Source organism: Odontesthes bonariensis, chromosome 4, assembly GCF_027942865.1.
Source record: "Odontesthes bonariensis isolate fOdoBon6 chromosome 4, fOdoBon6.hap1, whole genome shotgun sequence".
NCBI lineage: Eukaryota > Metazoa > Chordata > Actinopteri > Atheriniformes > Atherinopsidae > Odontesthes > Odontesthes bonariensis.
The window spans coordinates 30,792,276-30,807,740 of record NC_134509.1 but is presented as its reverse complement, the minus strand read 5'-3'; the positions used below and the strand labels follow the sequence as shown (position 1 = coordinate 30,807,740).

Here is a 15,465-nt window from a genome sequence, read left to right as displayed (position 1 = left end):
CTAGCCTTATTGCATTTGCCACCCCAAACCTGCTCGCACAGTTCAAAATAGAGGAGCACCACTCTTCCGTGGCCGCTCCTGCGTCCAGTATCCACTGACTGTCTATATTTCCCTCTTATTGCCTTCAGTTTTGTTGTGATATTTGCTCGCGTTATCTCCTCCTTCACATAAGGAAAGTCCTCGATTCTGAGGATTTTGATTGGCTTGCATGGCTTTATTCCTTTCCCTACACTGCCGCCAATAGGTTTGGCATAGTTATTATGGCGATTGACGGCGTATTTATGCGGGTTGATGTAAATGACAAGTTTTTTGAAAACGCTGTTATGTGCACGATGTTATTATTGAAAACGGAGGGGGGGAAATATTCGTTTCTCTAAATACCCGGCTATGTGTAAATGTGGCCTAAAGCTTTGTTGGATCACTTTTTAACGCAGATCCTGACAGCTTAACCTGTTACCAATTAAGCTGCTAATTTGACAATCAGCATCTCTTCTCCTTTAAACAAACAGTCTGTGAATGTCTGGGAACTGAGGAGACAAGTTTCACCTTTTGGAGAGAAATGTTGTCCCATCCTTATCTGATATAGGATTCTAACTGCTCAACAGTCCAGAGTCTTCTTGTATTTTGTATTTCATGATGCACTAACTTTTTAATAAGGTGAAGGGTCTGGACTGCAGGCAAGCAGGCCAGTCCAGCACCCGGACTCTTCTCAAATAAAGCCATGCCTTAGTAAGCAGTAGTGCTAGTAGCTCTAGCAGTAAGTGGTTTAGCATTGCCTTGCTGAAATATTCTTGGCCTTCCCTGAAAAAGACAACATCTTATGTTGATCTAAAACCTTAATAAACCTTTGATGGAGCTTTTCCAGATGTGTAAGATTCCATTTCCATGCACTAATGAGGGCATGGGTTGGTGTGAGGGCACTAATGCACCCTCATACAAACAGAGATGCAGGCTTTTTAAGTGTGCTAATAATTTTAAATTAGCTTTGGCCCAGAGTGGATGATGGCAGCACTGGACCATGTTCATATATGGCTTCTTCTTTGCATAATAGAGCTTTAACCTGTATTTGCAGATGGGAATGATTTCTAGAGGCGTTCCTGAGCTCATCATGTTTAGTTTTAATACAGTGCCGTCTGAAGGCCTGAAAATTATGGGCAGCCAGTATTGATTTTCAGCCGGGTCCCTTGTTCACAGACATGTTTCCAGATTATCTGAATCTTTGGATGATTTATTTATTCTAGATGATAGATTGTTCAAACGTCTTTATATGATAATAATATTATATAATAATATCATTCTTAAATTGATGCACAATTTGTAGAAAGTTTTTTTTTTGGGAGATTGCAGATTATCCACCCATCTTTTCTTCTGAGAGCTTCTCTATGGTCCCCTTTTTAAACCCAGTCATGTTACTGCCCTGTTGCCAGTTAACATCATTACCTGCAACAAGCTGTTTCTTTTTAGTACTTTGTACTTATATTCCTGCATTTTTCGTTTTGCCCCATCCCAACTTTTTTTTAGATGTTTTGCTGCCATCAAATTCAAAATTAGAAAGTATTTTTCATCAAATAGTAAAATGTCTCACTTTCAACATTCAAACATATTTGCAATGTTCTATTGTGAATGAAAATGTTGGTTTATGACATCAGTCAATTGTTGCATTCTTTTTTGGTTTTATTTTATACAGCATCCTGACATTTTAGCAATTTAAAAAAAGATTTTTAATCATCTCCAACAGATATTGTTTATTTTATAAACTACTTCTCTTCCAACTTTTCTTCATGGTGCTGCTGGAAAAATCCAAGAAATTGGAGTTGAAAAGTGAAGACACTTTTTAACTGTCTGTTAAATTAAGGTTCAAATTAATTAACAAATCACAAATGTAAGTTTGTCCTCCATTTAAGAAGACACAGACATTTCTCTTGGATTATGGATTTTAAATGAACAAACTTCAAGAATGGCTAAATACTTAATTAAGACAATTGTAAAAGCACAGAATTACAGTTGACTACAAAAGTAAAGGCTGACCAAATTATCCACACTTGACAAAAAACATTAAGCCTGGTGGTTAAAAAATCTCTAAATCTCATAAATCATCAGAACCAGAGCCTCTCATTCATATACATATGTGCATATGAGCCATTGTTAATCTTCTTATGACTCTTTGTAGGTTTCTGTGTTGCGGAGCCTTATAATGTCAAAGCATGGAAACGTTTCTTTGTTGACCTGAGGCTGCCATATTCTGTGGCGAGGAACGAACAGGTTGAGATTAAAGCTTTGATCCACAGCTACATCTATGATGACTTGCATGTAAGAGGATCGTCTTCTTCTCACTTTGTTATATTGTGTTTCTCCAGTGTCTTTGTTGTTGCTCACCATCCTTTGATTGCTTTCTGTGCAGATAAGGGTGGTGCTGATGAAGACAGAAGGCATTTGCAGCGTTGCTTTCAAGGACAGCCACACAAAGGAATTGAAGCTGCCTGCTGGCTCGTCTGTTGTGGTGCCTTACACCATTATGCCCTTGGTGGTGGGTAAACTTCCTCTTGAGATCATGGTCGTTGCCAGAGACTTGATGGGGGGTGACCGTGTCCAGAAAGTTCTGCGGGTGGTGGTGAGTCTTTCATGATGAAAATGCCAATGCAGAGTAACCAACTTGTTATGGTTAGTGTTGACTATAAAGTTCTTCCTGTCAAGCTTTTCCAAGGGTTAAGAGATTCATTCATAAATTTAAAAGATGATTAACACGTGTTTATATAAAACTCTGCTTGTATAATAAGTCTTTTCATGACACAAACAGCTAGATGGGGTGCAGAAGACTGAGGTTTGGAATGAAGTGTTGGATCCATCATCTCAAGGGGGTATGTGATGCATGATTTTACATGATCTCATTTGAAATGCATGTTGACATTAGCCTGGCTGACCCGTCCACATCTCGATGAGATGGTGGTCTGGGAACTAGGTGTGCATTTTCTCGTATTTGAGGCGTGGTTTACGAATGCCTAGAGCCGTTTATTGGGCGCTATGAATGTCTATCAAATGGCGTCTGGTTCTTCCCATGCTGCTTTGCGCGCGATTTATAGCCAATTGTATCACTTATACCAGATGACGTATGTAGAGCGACAGAAATTCGACGAGGAAATACATCCTTCTTGGCAATGAAATCTTTCAACGCCAAACGTTGCTCTTTTTTAAAAGTAAACTTGCGTTCAAAGCTAATTAAAACACTTTCTAAGGCTGCATCGAACGATAACGTTGTGTCCGCTGCCATGTTGGATTAACACTCTACAAGCTTCGGTGTCACGCATAGACGTCGTCATCGTCTTGCTGCAGACACGTTTATTTTCTTCAATAATTACTATACACCAACACCTACATCAACTCCAGACATTTACAGACTGACTACTTATATACATTCTGGCCCAGATAATGAGCTGGACTATACCATTTAACCCGGGTAAAATCAGCGAAACACACATACCTGTATATCTACAACAACATTTACATAACTCATCACTAGAAATATATATATAATCTTAATAACCATCAATACACCCAGAATAAACATAATAAACAGACACATATATTTTACAACAGTTAAATACATATTTATACCACATGAAACTCCCCTTTACCTATTTCCCACTTGTCCTCCTGCCTCCCCGATCTAATAAGGTGCGCGTGCCCCCGGGGAACTCTTTTGGTAAATTTATGCTCATCCCCAATCAATATAACTCCTGTGTGTTGTCTTTATTTATATTTTATGTAGTCTTTATTTCCTTCTGCCGCTATCGGCTTATCAATCCACGTTCGTCTCATTCACCAGGTGAACTACGAGGTGCGTCAGCCCCGTGTCCCTCCCTGTGACATAATTGTTCCTGGAGCGAGTGACGGCAGCGCGTCGTCACAAGCACCATTGATGGGGCTCTAGATTTATTCCTGGTTGATCGGGCTAACCTCTGTAACAGGAGGAATTAATTGTTTTTACACCTTTAAATAACTACATATTGTATATGTAGAGCCCTGGACTGAATTACACTTTTGGCTCCCGCCCCATTACCTTTCTCATAAGGCCAACAGGATCATACCAATGAAACTAAGAAAAGAAAATCTACAGTAGCAGCTTATCACTCTGTCAGACTGGTTGCGAGCTGACCTCACTTTCCAAACCTCCTTCCAAATGACTGAACTAATATTGTTGTATTTTATCTTCTATTAAGAAAATGTTTATCTTGGTTATTTGTCAACCATTATTTATCTGTCATTACTTTTTAACATATACATTTATCAGAAAGGTGGCATCATAACATATATGTTTGTTTGAAATAGGATATTTCAACTGGACTACAGATTGGTACATCCCACCTTCGCTACTCAGCTTGAGTTCATTTAACTTTTTAACATTTATTAGAGAAGGACTCTGTTGTCTGTTCGACTGAGACTACAAAATATATCCAAACTCTTCATCATGTAGCTCAGGTCAAAAACTTTTTAGTCCACCTTGATTTGGTCTCTGACTGAATTGCTACAAGTTTTTTGCTCTGGTTTTACCATACAGAGCTTTGATAAAGTAGAGAGAATCATACCCTGTATCATATGTAGTTTAATCTTTTACAGGAAGTCAGACGATTAGTGTTCCCAAATTTGTACCAACGTCAATTGTGCCAAACTCTCACCCGGAGACAATCATCAATGTCAGAGGTGAGTCACTGATCCAGCAGGGATGAAGATAAAAAATAAAAAATAAACCCCAAAGGGCTGATTCCTAATTCCTTCCCACCATTTCTCTCTAGGTCATCTTTTTGCAGACAGCATTGATAACTCCATCAGTGAGGACTCTCTAGCATCTTTGATCCAGATGCCTGGCGGCTGTGTGGAGCAGAACTTGGCCTCTATGACTCTGCCACTCATTGCCACCCTCTACCTGGACCGAAGCAGCAGCTGGGAGAGTTTAGGGGTAGAGCGCAAGATCGAGGCTCTCCGATACATCAGGAGAGGTTAGACAGCGGGGGGCAATATGGATAAGTGGATTTTAAAAGCAAAGCAGAATATATGAAATGATGTAAGATTAGATTTAAGATGAAAATGGAGTGACTGCAGAATGTGCTGCGTCAGAAAGGATAGAAAGAAAGAGGGAAGGATGAGACGAGATCATTTCTGGTAATTGTGGATGAAGAAACAAATGTATTTCTGATAGATAAATGACTTTATTGATTAATGATTAATACAAATGAATGCACTTATCAATCAATGAATGAGTGCATGGTAGGATGAAAAGCTATTTGGATTGAAGGATCACCGATTAAAGGGGCACTAGGTAGCATTTTCACCTAAAATTATAGCCTTCAGGAGTTTAACGAAGGTTAAACAAGTCAATGGTAAGCGAATGAAGCCTGTCTCGCTCCCAACAGGGGTCTGTATGCTGAAAATCCCATATGTAACTTCGGCAGGAGCGACCCACTTCTGAAGTGTCGTGATACGTGAGAAGAGTCGTTTGTGTTTACGGCACTTAGCTAGGTACTGTATGCTAGCTGTAGTTGTAGGCTATGTGTTCGCTTGCGTTGAAGAGCCAACACCAAGCGTTTCCTATTCTGCCTTTCACAGACTGAATATGAAACGTTCGATGTTGGCACTTCCCATCTTTGTGAAATTTCTCCAAGCGTGATCTTGTTCATCTACCATAGTGTCTGACCTGCGTTTTAGATCGTAAAGAGTCAGGTGATGATGGTGCTCTAATTCCTCCTGAGTTCGAGACGTAGCCTAGCTTCAGAAATACACGGACTGACCTGATTAGAATAAGAATAGCGTTTTGATCCGAACAAGAATTATTATCTACAAATGAAAATTGATTAATTTGTGATTGTATTCGGAATAGTGTAGAGCTAGTCTGCGTTTATTGCGGCGTGTATGTTGGTAGTGCCTGCGCGCATCTGTCTAAGATGTAACTTTTGTAAGTGTCTGCTAATACAAAGGAATCACTCCACGAATACACCATGATGAGGGAAGAATCCCATTCAAGATCAGCAACATGCATACATCCATACATCCATTATCTTCCGCTTGTCCGGGGATCGGGTCGCGGGGGCAGCAGCCTGAGCAGAGAAACCCAGACGAGCTGTCCCCGGCCACTTCCTCCAGCAACAGGATTATAGCATATTATCTTGAGTTCTCTCTACAGAAAATCTCTGATTATAGTATCTTACGTGGGCAGTCTACACTTGTGAATCAGATGACCTAACTGCACTGACTAAATAACACAATGGCAGCATTCGCCACGATGTTTAGTTAGTGGGTGTGTACAGGTGGGGATTTTTACGACAGTGTAGAATTTCAGTTTGACCAATAGAGATCGCTATACTGCCGCTAAACTACCTTGTATCCCTTTAAATAGTTGAAAAGATGGATTAATTGATGATGGGTTGCACATGTGGCTAAATAATTAGTTTAAATTCATTGACCGATACGTGGGTGGGTGGATTGATGATTAATAGGATAATTTATGAATGAACTGCAGCCAGGTAACCAATAAGATGACTGGCTGATCAACTGATCGATAAATGATTTTGAAAGTTATATTTTCATTAGGATTACTTTAAATGTTTTTACGTCACTGAATCTAAATGTAATGTTAATTTGTGTTTGACTTTTTTTTAGGATATGAGAACCAACTAGCATACAGAATGACTGATGGCTCTTACCCACCCTACAGGAGCCAAGGAGCAAGTACATGGTGCTGTCTAAATCATACATTTAACATTTAAACTCCTGAAAGTCATGAAACAATTTAAATGAAATCAAATTGTACAGACTACAAGTGTTTTAGTGTAAATGTTGTGGATGACTTTAGTTATTTGTTTTTTTTTCTTCTTAAAAAAACAAAAAACAATTGCTGTAAAAAAAAAAGAAGCAAGATTAAAGTCAGTAAAATCATAGTTTTTAATTTTTTTTGGTTTTAGATAACCAGCATTCTTAGGATAATGTGAGTGACCAAATGTAAGCTAATCTAAGTCTAACTGAATGTCAGGATCACGGCGTACGTGGTGAAGGTGTTCTCCATGGCCTACTCCATCATTGGTATCGACCAGCAGCAAGTGTGTGACCCTATGCTCTACTTGGTGAACACCAAACTCGAGCAAAATAAGAAAGTATACAAAGAGGACAACCCAGTTTACGCCACAACCATGACTGTGAGACACTGACATGCACACTCAAAACTCACCATACTTCTCTGCTGACTTCATGTCCTGATTTCCTTGTTTAACATTGAAATTATTACGAGGTGAGATGAATGCTGTAAGAATGGTTCTCTGTGAGGTAACCCCGATGAAGGACGCCACTTCTACTCATTGTCAGCTTAGATTATCACCAGCCATGACCGGCAAAAAATATGTGGTCATATTTAACTGATGCATGGATTGTTGATTTATCATTCAGAGACAGATAAAGGTTATAATATCATCTGTTAGTGATATACGGAGGCTGTGAGCTGCCGTGCCTTATCCAGGAACGTGATGAAGAGTAAATATATCAAATTTTCTCGAGAAATCAACCTTTTGTTTTCTTGAGATCATTAAATACAAATAATGATGAAGAAAATGAGCAGTTTCGGTGTTCATGTCTAATTTTATTGTTAATTATTGTCATGACAGTTGGGTAGGGAATATCATAGTAACTCCGATAAGTGAGTAATTCTGCTTGCTGCACTGAGTTTAGTATAACGGTTTGGCCAACTCCAATGTTATTCAGCCAGCAGCTACCTTCAAGTCATCCCACTGTCTCGGTGACAGGAAAACAACCTTTACTAGAACTAATTAACAAAATATATAAACCCTTTGTTTCCAGAAAACAATCCACTATCTCGAGGTAATATCATAATTAATCAGTTATGATAACAGAACAAGCTTCGTCACCTCAGAATGAGAACATGAAGTTGGCTTTCATAATGAGGATTTTTCTTTATGTCTTTATTTTACTTTAAGTTTGTTAATAGTTCAATGGACACTTAGAGAAAACCACTTTATAAACTGACCAGTTCTCAAAAGCCTATGATTACACTTATGGTTCTCCACAGCAGGATTTATGATTAAAGTCATTTTGTGAAACACAGCAAAATAAAAGCAAAACTACAAAAAGTTAATTGAAGGATGATGACTGAATATCATTTTTACTATCATATTATTTATTATTTTTTTCACGTTTTCAGGATTTTGTTCAATGTGTTTTTTCATTTGGTTTGTCCGCCGTTCCAGGGCGGTCTTCTTGGCGACGACCCAGAGATAACACTGACGGCGTTTGTACACATCGCATTAGCAGAGGCCGTGCAGGCGGGGATCAGATGTGACAGTTCACAGGATTCTGTGACTGTAAGTTACATTCACACAAACTCATATGCAAAAAGCACACAGTTTGGGCTATTTAGCAGTTGTATTATTGACTTTGAAGGAGACATATTGTGCCCTTTTTCACAAGCTGTGAAATTTGATCTTGACAATTGGGGCTTTGAAGTTGATCCATTGCTGATACGCCTAGGACCTACAAAGAGTGGAAGTAAATGAGGCGAAAGAGGCCCACTTCACTGTATGCTTACACACATTAACCAGCACGGCAGAATTCACCACTCTAACCAAAGACACTGCTGTCACTCAGCTCATTCAGAAACGCTGGCATCTGTTTGGCATGTGTGAATTACCGAGAAAGACCAGTGGCAGGTTTACAAGGATGCCATTTTTGCACCAGTAGGCTGCATCAAATTTGTGAAAAGGGCTTGTGATAGAGAGGGAGGAGGCGCTATAACCTTACAGAGTGACATATGTCACTGAATGACAATTTTTCTAGATAAAAAAGGCCCAAACAAGAATGGTGGGGTTGTGTTTTGGGATTGGTAGTGACTTCAGGCTCCAAAATATATGCTCTCAAGCACGGAAAAAAGGATTTTTTTTCTGTAATGTCCCTTTCAAGTTTTTTGCTGTTTGGAAAGGACACAGTAATTCAGACTGTTGGTATCATCCCTCATTTCAATGTCACCTACCCGCCTGCTGTAGAACGCCAACATTTGGACAACGAAGTTCCTGACGGAAGCTCTGACGACGCGTGGGAGGAGACCATACACGGTTGCCATAGCTTCTTATGCACTGTCTCTGCTGGGGAAACCTTTCAACCTCCACCAGGTTTTACTCGAAGCTGCAGCTCCAGGTATCTTATATACCCTGTTTCATTGACACACTAAACTGTTCAGTCATGGTGTTTAACTTATTATTTCTGGAGAGTAAGGCTAGTTGATCTTCCCTTCCACCCATCTGAGGATGTGGGAAACTAAGCCCCACAATAATAATCTTGGTCCAGATTCATGTTTAATACGCAACCATTAGAAAGAAATTCATCCTCACGTTGAAGTCTCAGCGAGATAGAAATGAATATTTATTCAGAAAGTTGAACAATTAGATCAATTATATAACGCCATTATTCAAAATATTTGTTTGTCATGTAAGATCTTAAAATTATCAATTAAAATAAAGCTATTAAATATATATTTTTTTAATTTCATATCCCATTTGCCTCTGTAGCTATCCTCTTCTACAGATGATCCTGTGTTTCACAGGTTAGGGACAAATGCTATGAAGTGAATACTCTAAATAAGATCTGGAGTATAATGTGATCTGTCAAACAACATCCTTTTGTTCTCATGGACTTATGCAGCTGGTCCCTCTCATTCCTTCTCTCTCTTCCAGATAGAAGCCACTGGCCTGACAAGGAAAACCGATTGTTCACGCTGGAAGCAACTGGCTATGCTCTGCTGGCTCTTGTAAAATTAGGACACATGGAAGAGGCTGCAGCACCTTTCAAATGGCTGAACAGCCAGAGAAGAAGAGGCGGCGGCTTTGGCTCAACTCAGGTACTAACAGGGGTCTCTGTCAGCTAAAATTCTGTAGACTACTTTTCGGTGTTGTACTTGAATGAATAAATTACACGAAAGTTGTTCAAGTCAAGCCAGTGAGAAAGGCACAAAATGACGAATGTTATTCTTCCTGATTCTGGTTTCCTTGTCTGCCCTCTCGCAGTCCACTATGGTGGTGCTCCAGGCGCTGTCAGAGTACATGATCAACAAACCCCCTGCTAATGACCTCAATCTGAAAGTGGATGTCAAGCTGACAGGTCGCAAGGACGTCCGCTACCTTTTTAACCCCCGCACAGCCTATGCTGCCCACTCCTCCAGGGTGAGACACTTGGAGAAAATTTGGAGAATTTGAGAGCACCACATTGTATCAGGATTTCTTTTAAAGATTTATAAGGATTCTTTACCAGTGCTTTCTGATTTTTCTGGTGCTTTTTCTCGTTAGTTTCCTCTTGATCTTGATCTGGAAGTGGTGGCTGAAGGAAATGGACAGGGAATATTGGAGGTGAAAACATATTTTTAATGAGGCAACTTTGCTTTACACTCATGAATTTATTTAATGTACAAAGACATGAACACTGCTGTAAATTGAAACACACAATTTTGTGACATAGTGAAACTTCACAAATCAATTGAAGACAGAAAAAAAGCAACATTTTTTGTCTGATAAACTTCTGTAACTTAAATTTTTCCCAAGGTGGTTACCTATTATAACCAGCTACATGAAGTGGATGAGAAAACGCCCTGCAAGGACTTTGAGCTCAGTGTCATGATCGAAGAATCCTCTGGTAACTCGCATTATCGACTCTCTCACATAGGCAGAATGTCTAAGGTCTTTGGTTATGTTGTCACTTTGAGTGTCAGTTAAAAAATTAAATCTAAGCTAAGTTTAATTATTTTTCCATGACTGTAGTATGAACAAAAAGCACAAAACGATTACAGAATAGCATAAGCAGAACATCCCAGAAAAAACATGTCAGTAATTAACGTCTTATTTAAAGCAATTCACACCACTGTTATAGACTACAACAAAAAGACAAACATTTTAGATGCTGGCATTCATTTAGAAAACTGGATTTACTAGACGTTCTGCACGGTGGTGTGTTGGTTAGCACTGTTGCCTCACAGCAAGAGGGTTCCAGCCAAAACATGCATGTTAACTGGTGATTCTAAATTTACTTCGCCTCTCGCCCAATGGCAGCTGGGATAGGCTCCAGCCCCCTTAACTCCCCTGAACTGGATGAAGCGGGTATAGAAAATGAGTAGATTTATAAGACACTCTTTTGAACAGACAAAAGAACATCGCAATGGAAACAGAATCTTCAGTGATTACAATAATAATGCAATATTATTAGCATAAAAGCTAATTAACACAGCTCATGTAGTATGATTATGTTACATTCATCGATACATACATTAAATGTTTCCAGGTAGCTAGCTCTGCATAAAGTATTGCTGTGTTTCTGTCCCAATACTAGAAAAACCTCCAGCAGATGTAGAGAAGTTCTACAAGATGACCATCAAAGTGAGGTGAGCTTTTCTCATTCATGTACTCACTGTGCAAAACGTCTTCCATTAAAATGAGAACCTGACGTCATGGATAGGTTTTATTCATCTGGTAGCGAGCTGACACATTAATTATCCTGGTACTTTTTGGGGTGGATGGGGTCGGGGGTGGTTCAATCCAGATAATGAGTTTTTTTTTTCTTGCCTGGGATTGTATCTCACTAGTGACAGATGCTTCTGTTGTTCACATGCTAAATGTTATTTATCGTCTTTCTGATTCAGTGGCTGTTAATCACATCCCTAAAGAGTCTAATTAGATCAGTTGGTGACTGGCTTTGTGCTGATTTCCTCTGAGGTTTAGTATCTTTTGTCAGTGCTGTTCTTTGCTCCTTTCACAGGGCGTTAGGACCCAGAGATGTCCGAATGGTCGTTCTTGATATCAGCCTGCCCACTGGCTTCACCCCAGATAACTCAGACCTGGAGCTGGTAGTCAGACACAAGTTCTTAAAAATCTGAATGATCACATGGATTTGGCTTCTGCTTTTTCTTTTTTTTCCTCTTTGACAGGACACAAGACAACATTACAACACTGAGTAATATATCAAGTCCAGGGTTGCTGACAAATTCTAAATCTGTTTTTTGTACAGTTGTCCAACTCAGTGGACCGTTACATCAGCAACTTTCAGATCGTAGATAACCTGAGTGACAGAGGCTCCCTGATCCTCCACCTGTTTAAGGTAACAGCATGAGAGGCCACAGTCGGATTTATTGGATATGTGCCTATTTCAAGAAACAAGTCTGGTTAAATAAAACTGAAAAGTGTTTCATAAAAGCCCAGATATTACGGTTCCAAGCTTCTTTTTTTTTTTTCTGTAACAAACTCCACACTTAGACTTGCTAAAACAGCATTTGTGTAATGTTTCATCTTCTCCACTTTGTTGGACTAATTGTTCCTCTTGTCCTCCTCCTCTCAGGTTTCCCATAAAGAGCCAGAGATACTGGTCTTTAGACTTCAGCAGAACTTTAAAGTTGGCCTCCTGCAGCCATCCTCAGTTACAGCCTATGAGTATTACAACCCAGGTAGGCAACCAAAGTCGACTGTCACTTTATAGCCAGCTTCAGGAAATGCTTCTAAAACTTTTAAAAGAGCAATGTAGCTGTGTATCAACGTGTAGTCCCACCTTCTTCCCTCTCAGATGGTCACTGCATAATAAATCATTATAATGCAAATAAAAATTGTGCCACACACAATGAAAACGGATTTTTGATATATTCATTTATTTTTGTTTGCTCAGATCACCGCTGCAGTCGTACTTACTCTCCCAGAGAGGACAAGGAGGAGCTCAGTCGGATTTGCCAGGACGACGTCTGCCGCTGCACACAGGGTAAAGTATGAATGTGCCTCCAACAGAACATTATTGCAATATTTTGCACTCATGTTGCCGGTCATCTTAATGTCTATTGGCTCAACATTTCCAGGTGACTGCTGTGTCTCCAAAACTGAAAGTGAAAATTTCCTCAACAAAGAAAGAGAAACATTTGCCTGCAAAGGCTTAATCCATGGTATGATACACACTCATGCAGTCACTGTTCACAAATGCATGCACATGTTTTTAGGATTATAGAAATACAAAATAAATACAAGCGGCAGATAATGGATGGATGGAAAATAAATACACACACACATAATTCTAAAAAATGGCTCATGTTGAAAAAATGAATTCAAACAACACTCATTAGTAGACTGTAGTAACATAATCATGTGCATTCTTTATAGTTTTCATACATTTCATGGCAGTAATGCTCAAGTTTGGTCATTTCTTTTGTTCTGTGTTTAGTTTTTCAGGTGAAGGTACTGAGTGTCAGTCAGAGTTACTACGACAAATATGAGATGGAGATTACTCAAGTTATCAAACTGGGTGAGTCCCAACAAGGATTCTTTCTGACACACACACACAAAGGCTCATGAGTGCACTCTGGCAACAGCAATGTTAAATTACTCAGTCCAGTGACACTTTGAAAGATTTTCAGAGAAAATCTTACACGCGTAACAAGTCACCGTTTATTTTTTTTCACTTTCTGGTGGCCCTGTTTGTTTGTTGTGATGCTTGCATGCTCAAAATCCACCACAGACACCATTTCATACACTCTGACAGGAGTTTTGAAAGCATTTTTATCATTTGTTTACATAAATAAACATTTTAGAATGGTATGATAAAGATGAAATATGTCCTAAAAAGAAAAGAAAAGAAAAAGTATTTGCTATGAATAATTTCAAATCTGTTTTTGTTTTTTTGTTTTTTTTGTACCGTCCAGGTGTGGAGGCTGGAGTCACAGCAGGTCAGAGAAGGTTTTTCATGTCTCATTCAACCTGCAGAGATGGACTCAACCTGAAACAGGGGTCCATGTACCTCCTTATGGGCCCCAAAGAGGACAAGTGGACCACTGACAGCAATGGGTGAGGAGAGCAAGGAAAATACGCACTTTCAAAAGATATCTTGATAGAAACCAGAAGCAACTATGGGCAGAGAGGTTTACCTACAAAAGTAGGGGAAAGAGCAGATTAAATACTGCACATAGGTGGTGAAAAAGAAGATAAAAAAAAACAGCTGCAGTAAACCAACTTCTCACAATAGGACAAGTTCTGAACTGTACATGTTAAAGCAACTGTTTGCTGATATGTTAAAATATCAAGAATATACTGGGCTGAAAATAAGGAACTTAAAGCCCATGTTTTTATAATTGATTTACTGGTCATCATGTTGGCAGACATAGTTTAATTGTTACAGTTAAACATTACTATATAAACTCTGACTTTGGGTATTTTGCCCAAACACAAATATTGACATTGTTTTGTTTTAAGGAAAAATAATCAGTTTTTTTATCTTTAGTCTCAAAATGAGTGGAAATTAGGCTTGGTTCTCATGTGTATAATTTAACAATGATAGAGACTTATAGAAAGGAACCATAGATATATATGACTTATGCATCTGACCCCAATTACTGACCCACAGCTTTACTGTTTGTCACAACTTGCATAACTTTTCACTTCCAGCCACATTAGGCAGATTTTTGTGAAAAATGTATAAAACCCACCACTCTGAAATTAGCAAGTGAATAAACAAGAGCTTACTACAAAGAAGCTAAAGTATTAGTTAGTGCTCAAAATAAGTGAAAGAGTGTGAATATTAAACTTACATACAGAGATGTAGGTTTAGAAATTATCCCACAAGAATGATTAGTGCTGTGCGTTACGTTTACAAAAAATGTAAAGATAATACTGGTTTATGCTTTTCCAAGTTTGTTTTTTAGTCATTATTTTTACTTTCTTAAAGATTGCATGCTAAGATTAGACCGGCATAATGCTCGACACAGCTTATCAGCAGCAGGATCCATTGGGCAGCTTCTGTGCATGTGACAGTAGCAATGATTGATTAGAAAATAATGTCGAAGTAAAAAACTGTTTGATACAAAAGTGACATGGTAAAAAAATAAACAAACAATGATATAGCTCTGTCTCAATCACCTTTGAATTTCTGAGGTTTTAGTTGCTTTACGTGGATCAAATTTGCTAAAAGCTAGCTTAGGTCCCCCAAACAAAAATCCTCCCTGATTCTCCAAAATGAGAGCACTCTGACTATTACCTATTGTAGGTAAGACACTGACCGCTTATGAATATTTCACTCCTGTCCACTTCATCAAAATTACAAGCTAAACATAACTTCCATTTTCTGTGTCAGATTCAACTACATGTTGGGGAAGAACACCTGGGTGGAGCGCTGGCCTTTGTCTGCAGAGTGTTCCAGAAATCCTAGTATTCAAGCTAAATGCAATAGTCTTACAGAATTTGCACGTGAACTGTCCGTTAACGGCTGCAAGCTGTAAATGCATCTGCGCAGAACCGCATGTAATTTTACTGTGTCATTGTGTTACAAAGATGGCAGACAAATTTGTACGCTGCAATTTATTTTCAATCCAGTCTGTGCAATGAAGACTTTATTTTGAAGAAAATGAGAGCTGAACGTTGTATAGATGGTATAGGAAACCAGTTATTCTTTTTTCTGTATACT

The 15,465-nt window shown here is 38.9% G+C and overlaps 1 protein-coding gene across 1 annotated transcript in view; it reads left to right on the top strand.

Annotated features, from left to right (window-relative positions):
• Nucleotides 1-15,459, top strand: part of LOC142379154 (complement C3-like) — a 29,548-nt gene extending 14,089 nt beyond the window's left edge. Inside the window, exons 22-43 of the mRNA XM_075464288.1 lie at nucleotides 2,171-2,310; nucleotides 2,402-2,611; nucleotides 2,798-2,858; nucleotides 4,615-4,698; nucleotides 4,791-4,994; nucleotides 6,652-6,727; nucleotides 7,022-7,184; nucleotides 8,247-8,360; nucleotides 9,039-9,189; nucleotides 9,726-9,889; nucleotides 10,056-10,211; nucleotides 10,335-10,394; nucleotides 10,587-10,677; nucleotides 11,368-11,419; nucleotides 11,794-11,881; nucleotides 12,043-12,132; nucleotides 12,370-12,475; nucleotides 12,691-12,780; nucleotides 12,875-12,958; nucleotides 13,234-13,314; nucleotides 13,712-13,853; nucleotides 15,136-15,459. Coding sequence (XP_075320403.1) covers nucleotides 2,171-2,310; nucleotides 2,402-2,611; nucleotides 2,798-2,858; nucleotides 4,615-4,698; nucleotides 4,791-4,994; nucleotides 6,652-6,727; nucleotides 7,022-7,184; nucleotides 8,247-8,360; nucleotides 9,039-9,189; nucleotides 9,726-9,889; nucleotides 10,056-10,211; nucleotides 10,335-10,394; nucleotides 10,587-10,677; nucleotides 11,368-11,419; nucleotides 11,794-11,881; nucleotides 12,043-12,132; nucleotides 12,370-12,475; nucleotides 12,691-12,780; nucleotides 12,875-12,958; nucleotides 13,234-13,314; nucleotides 13,712-13,853; nucleotides 15,136-15,280 — 2,552 coding nt within the window. The 3' untranslated portion in view covers nucleotides 15,281-15,459. The remainder of the gene's footprint in view (nucleotides 1-2,170; nucleotides 2,311-2,401; nucleotides 2,612-2,797; nucleotides 2,859-4,614; nucleotides 4,699-4,790; nucleotides 4,995-6,651; nucleotides 6,728-7,021; nucleotides 7,185-8,246; nucleotides 8,361-9,038; nucleotides 9,190-9,725; nucleotides 9,890-10,055; nucleotides 10,212-10,334; nucleotides 10,395-10,586; nucleotides 10,678-11,367; nucleotides 11,420-11,793; nucleotides 11,882-12,042; nucleotides 12,133-12,369; nucleotides 12,476-12,690; nucleotides 12,781-12,874; nucleotides 12,959-13,233; nucleotides 13,315-13,711; nucleotides 13,854-15,135) is intronic.
• Nucleotides 15,460-15,465: the final 6 nt, after the last annotated feature.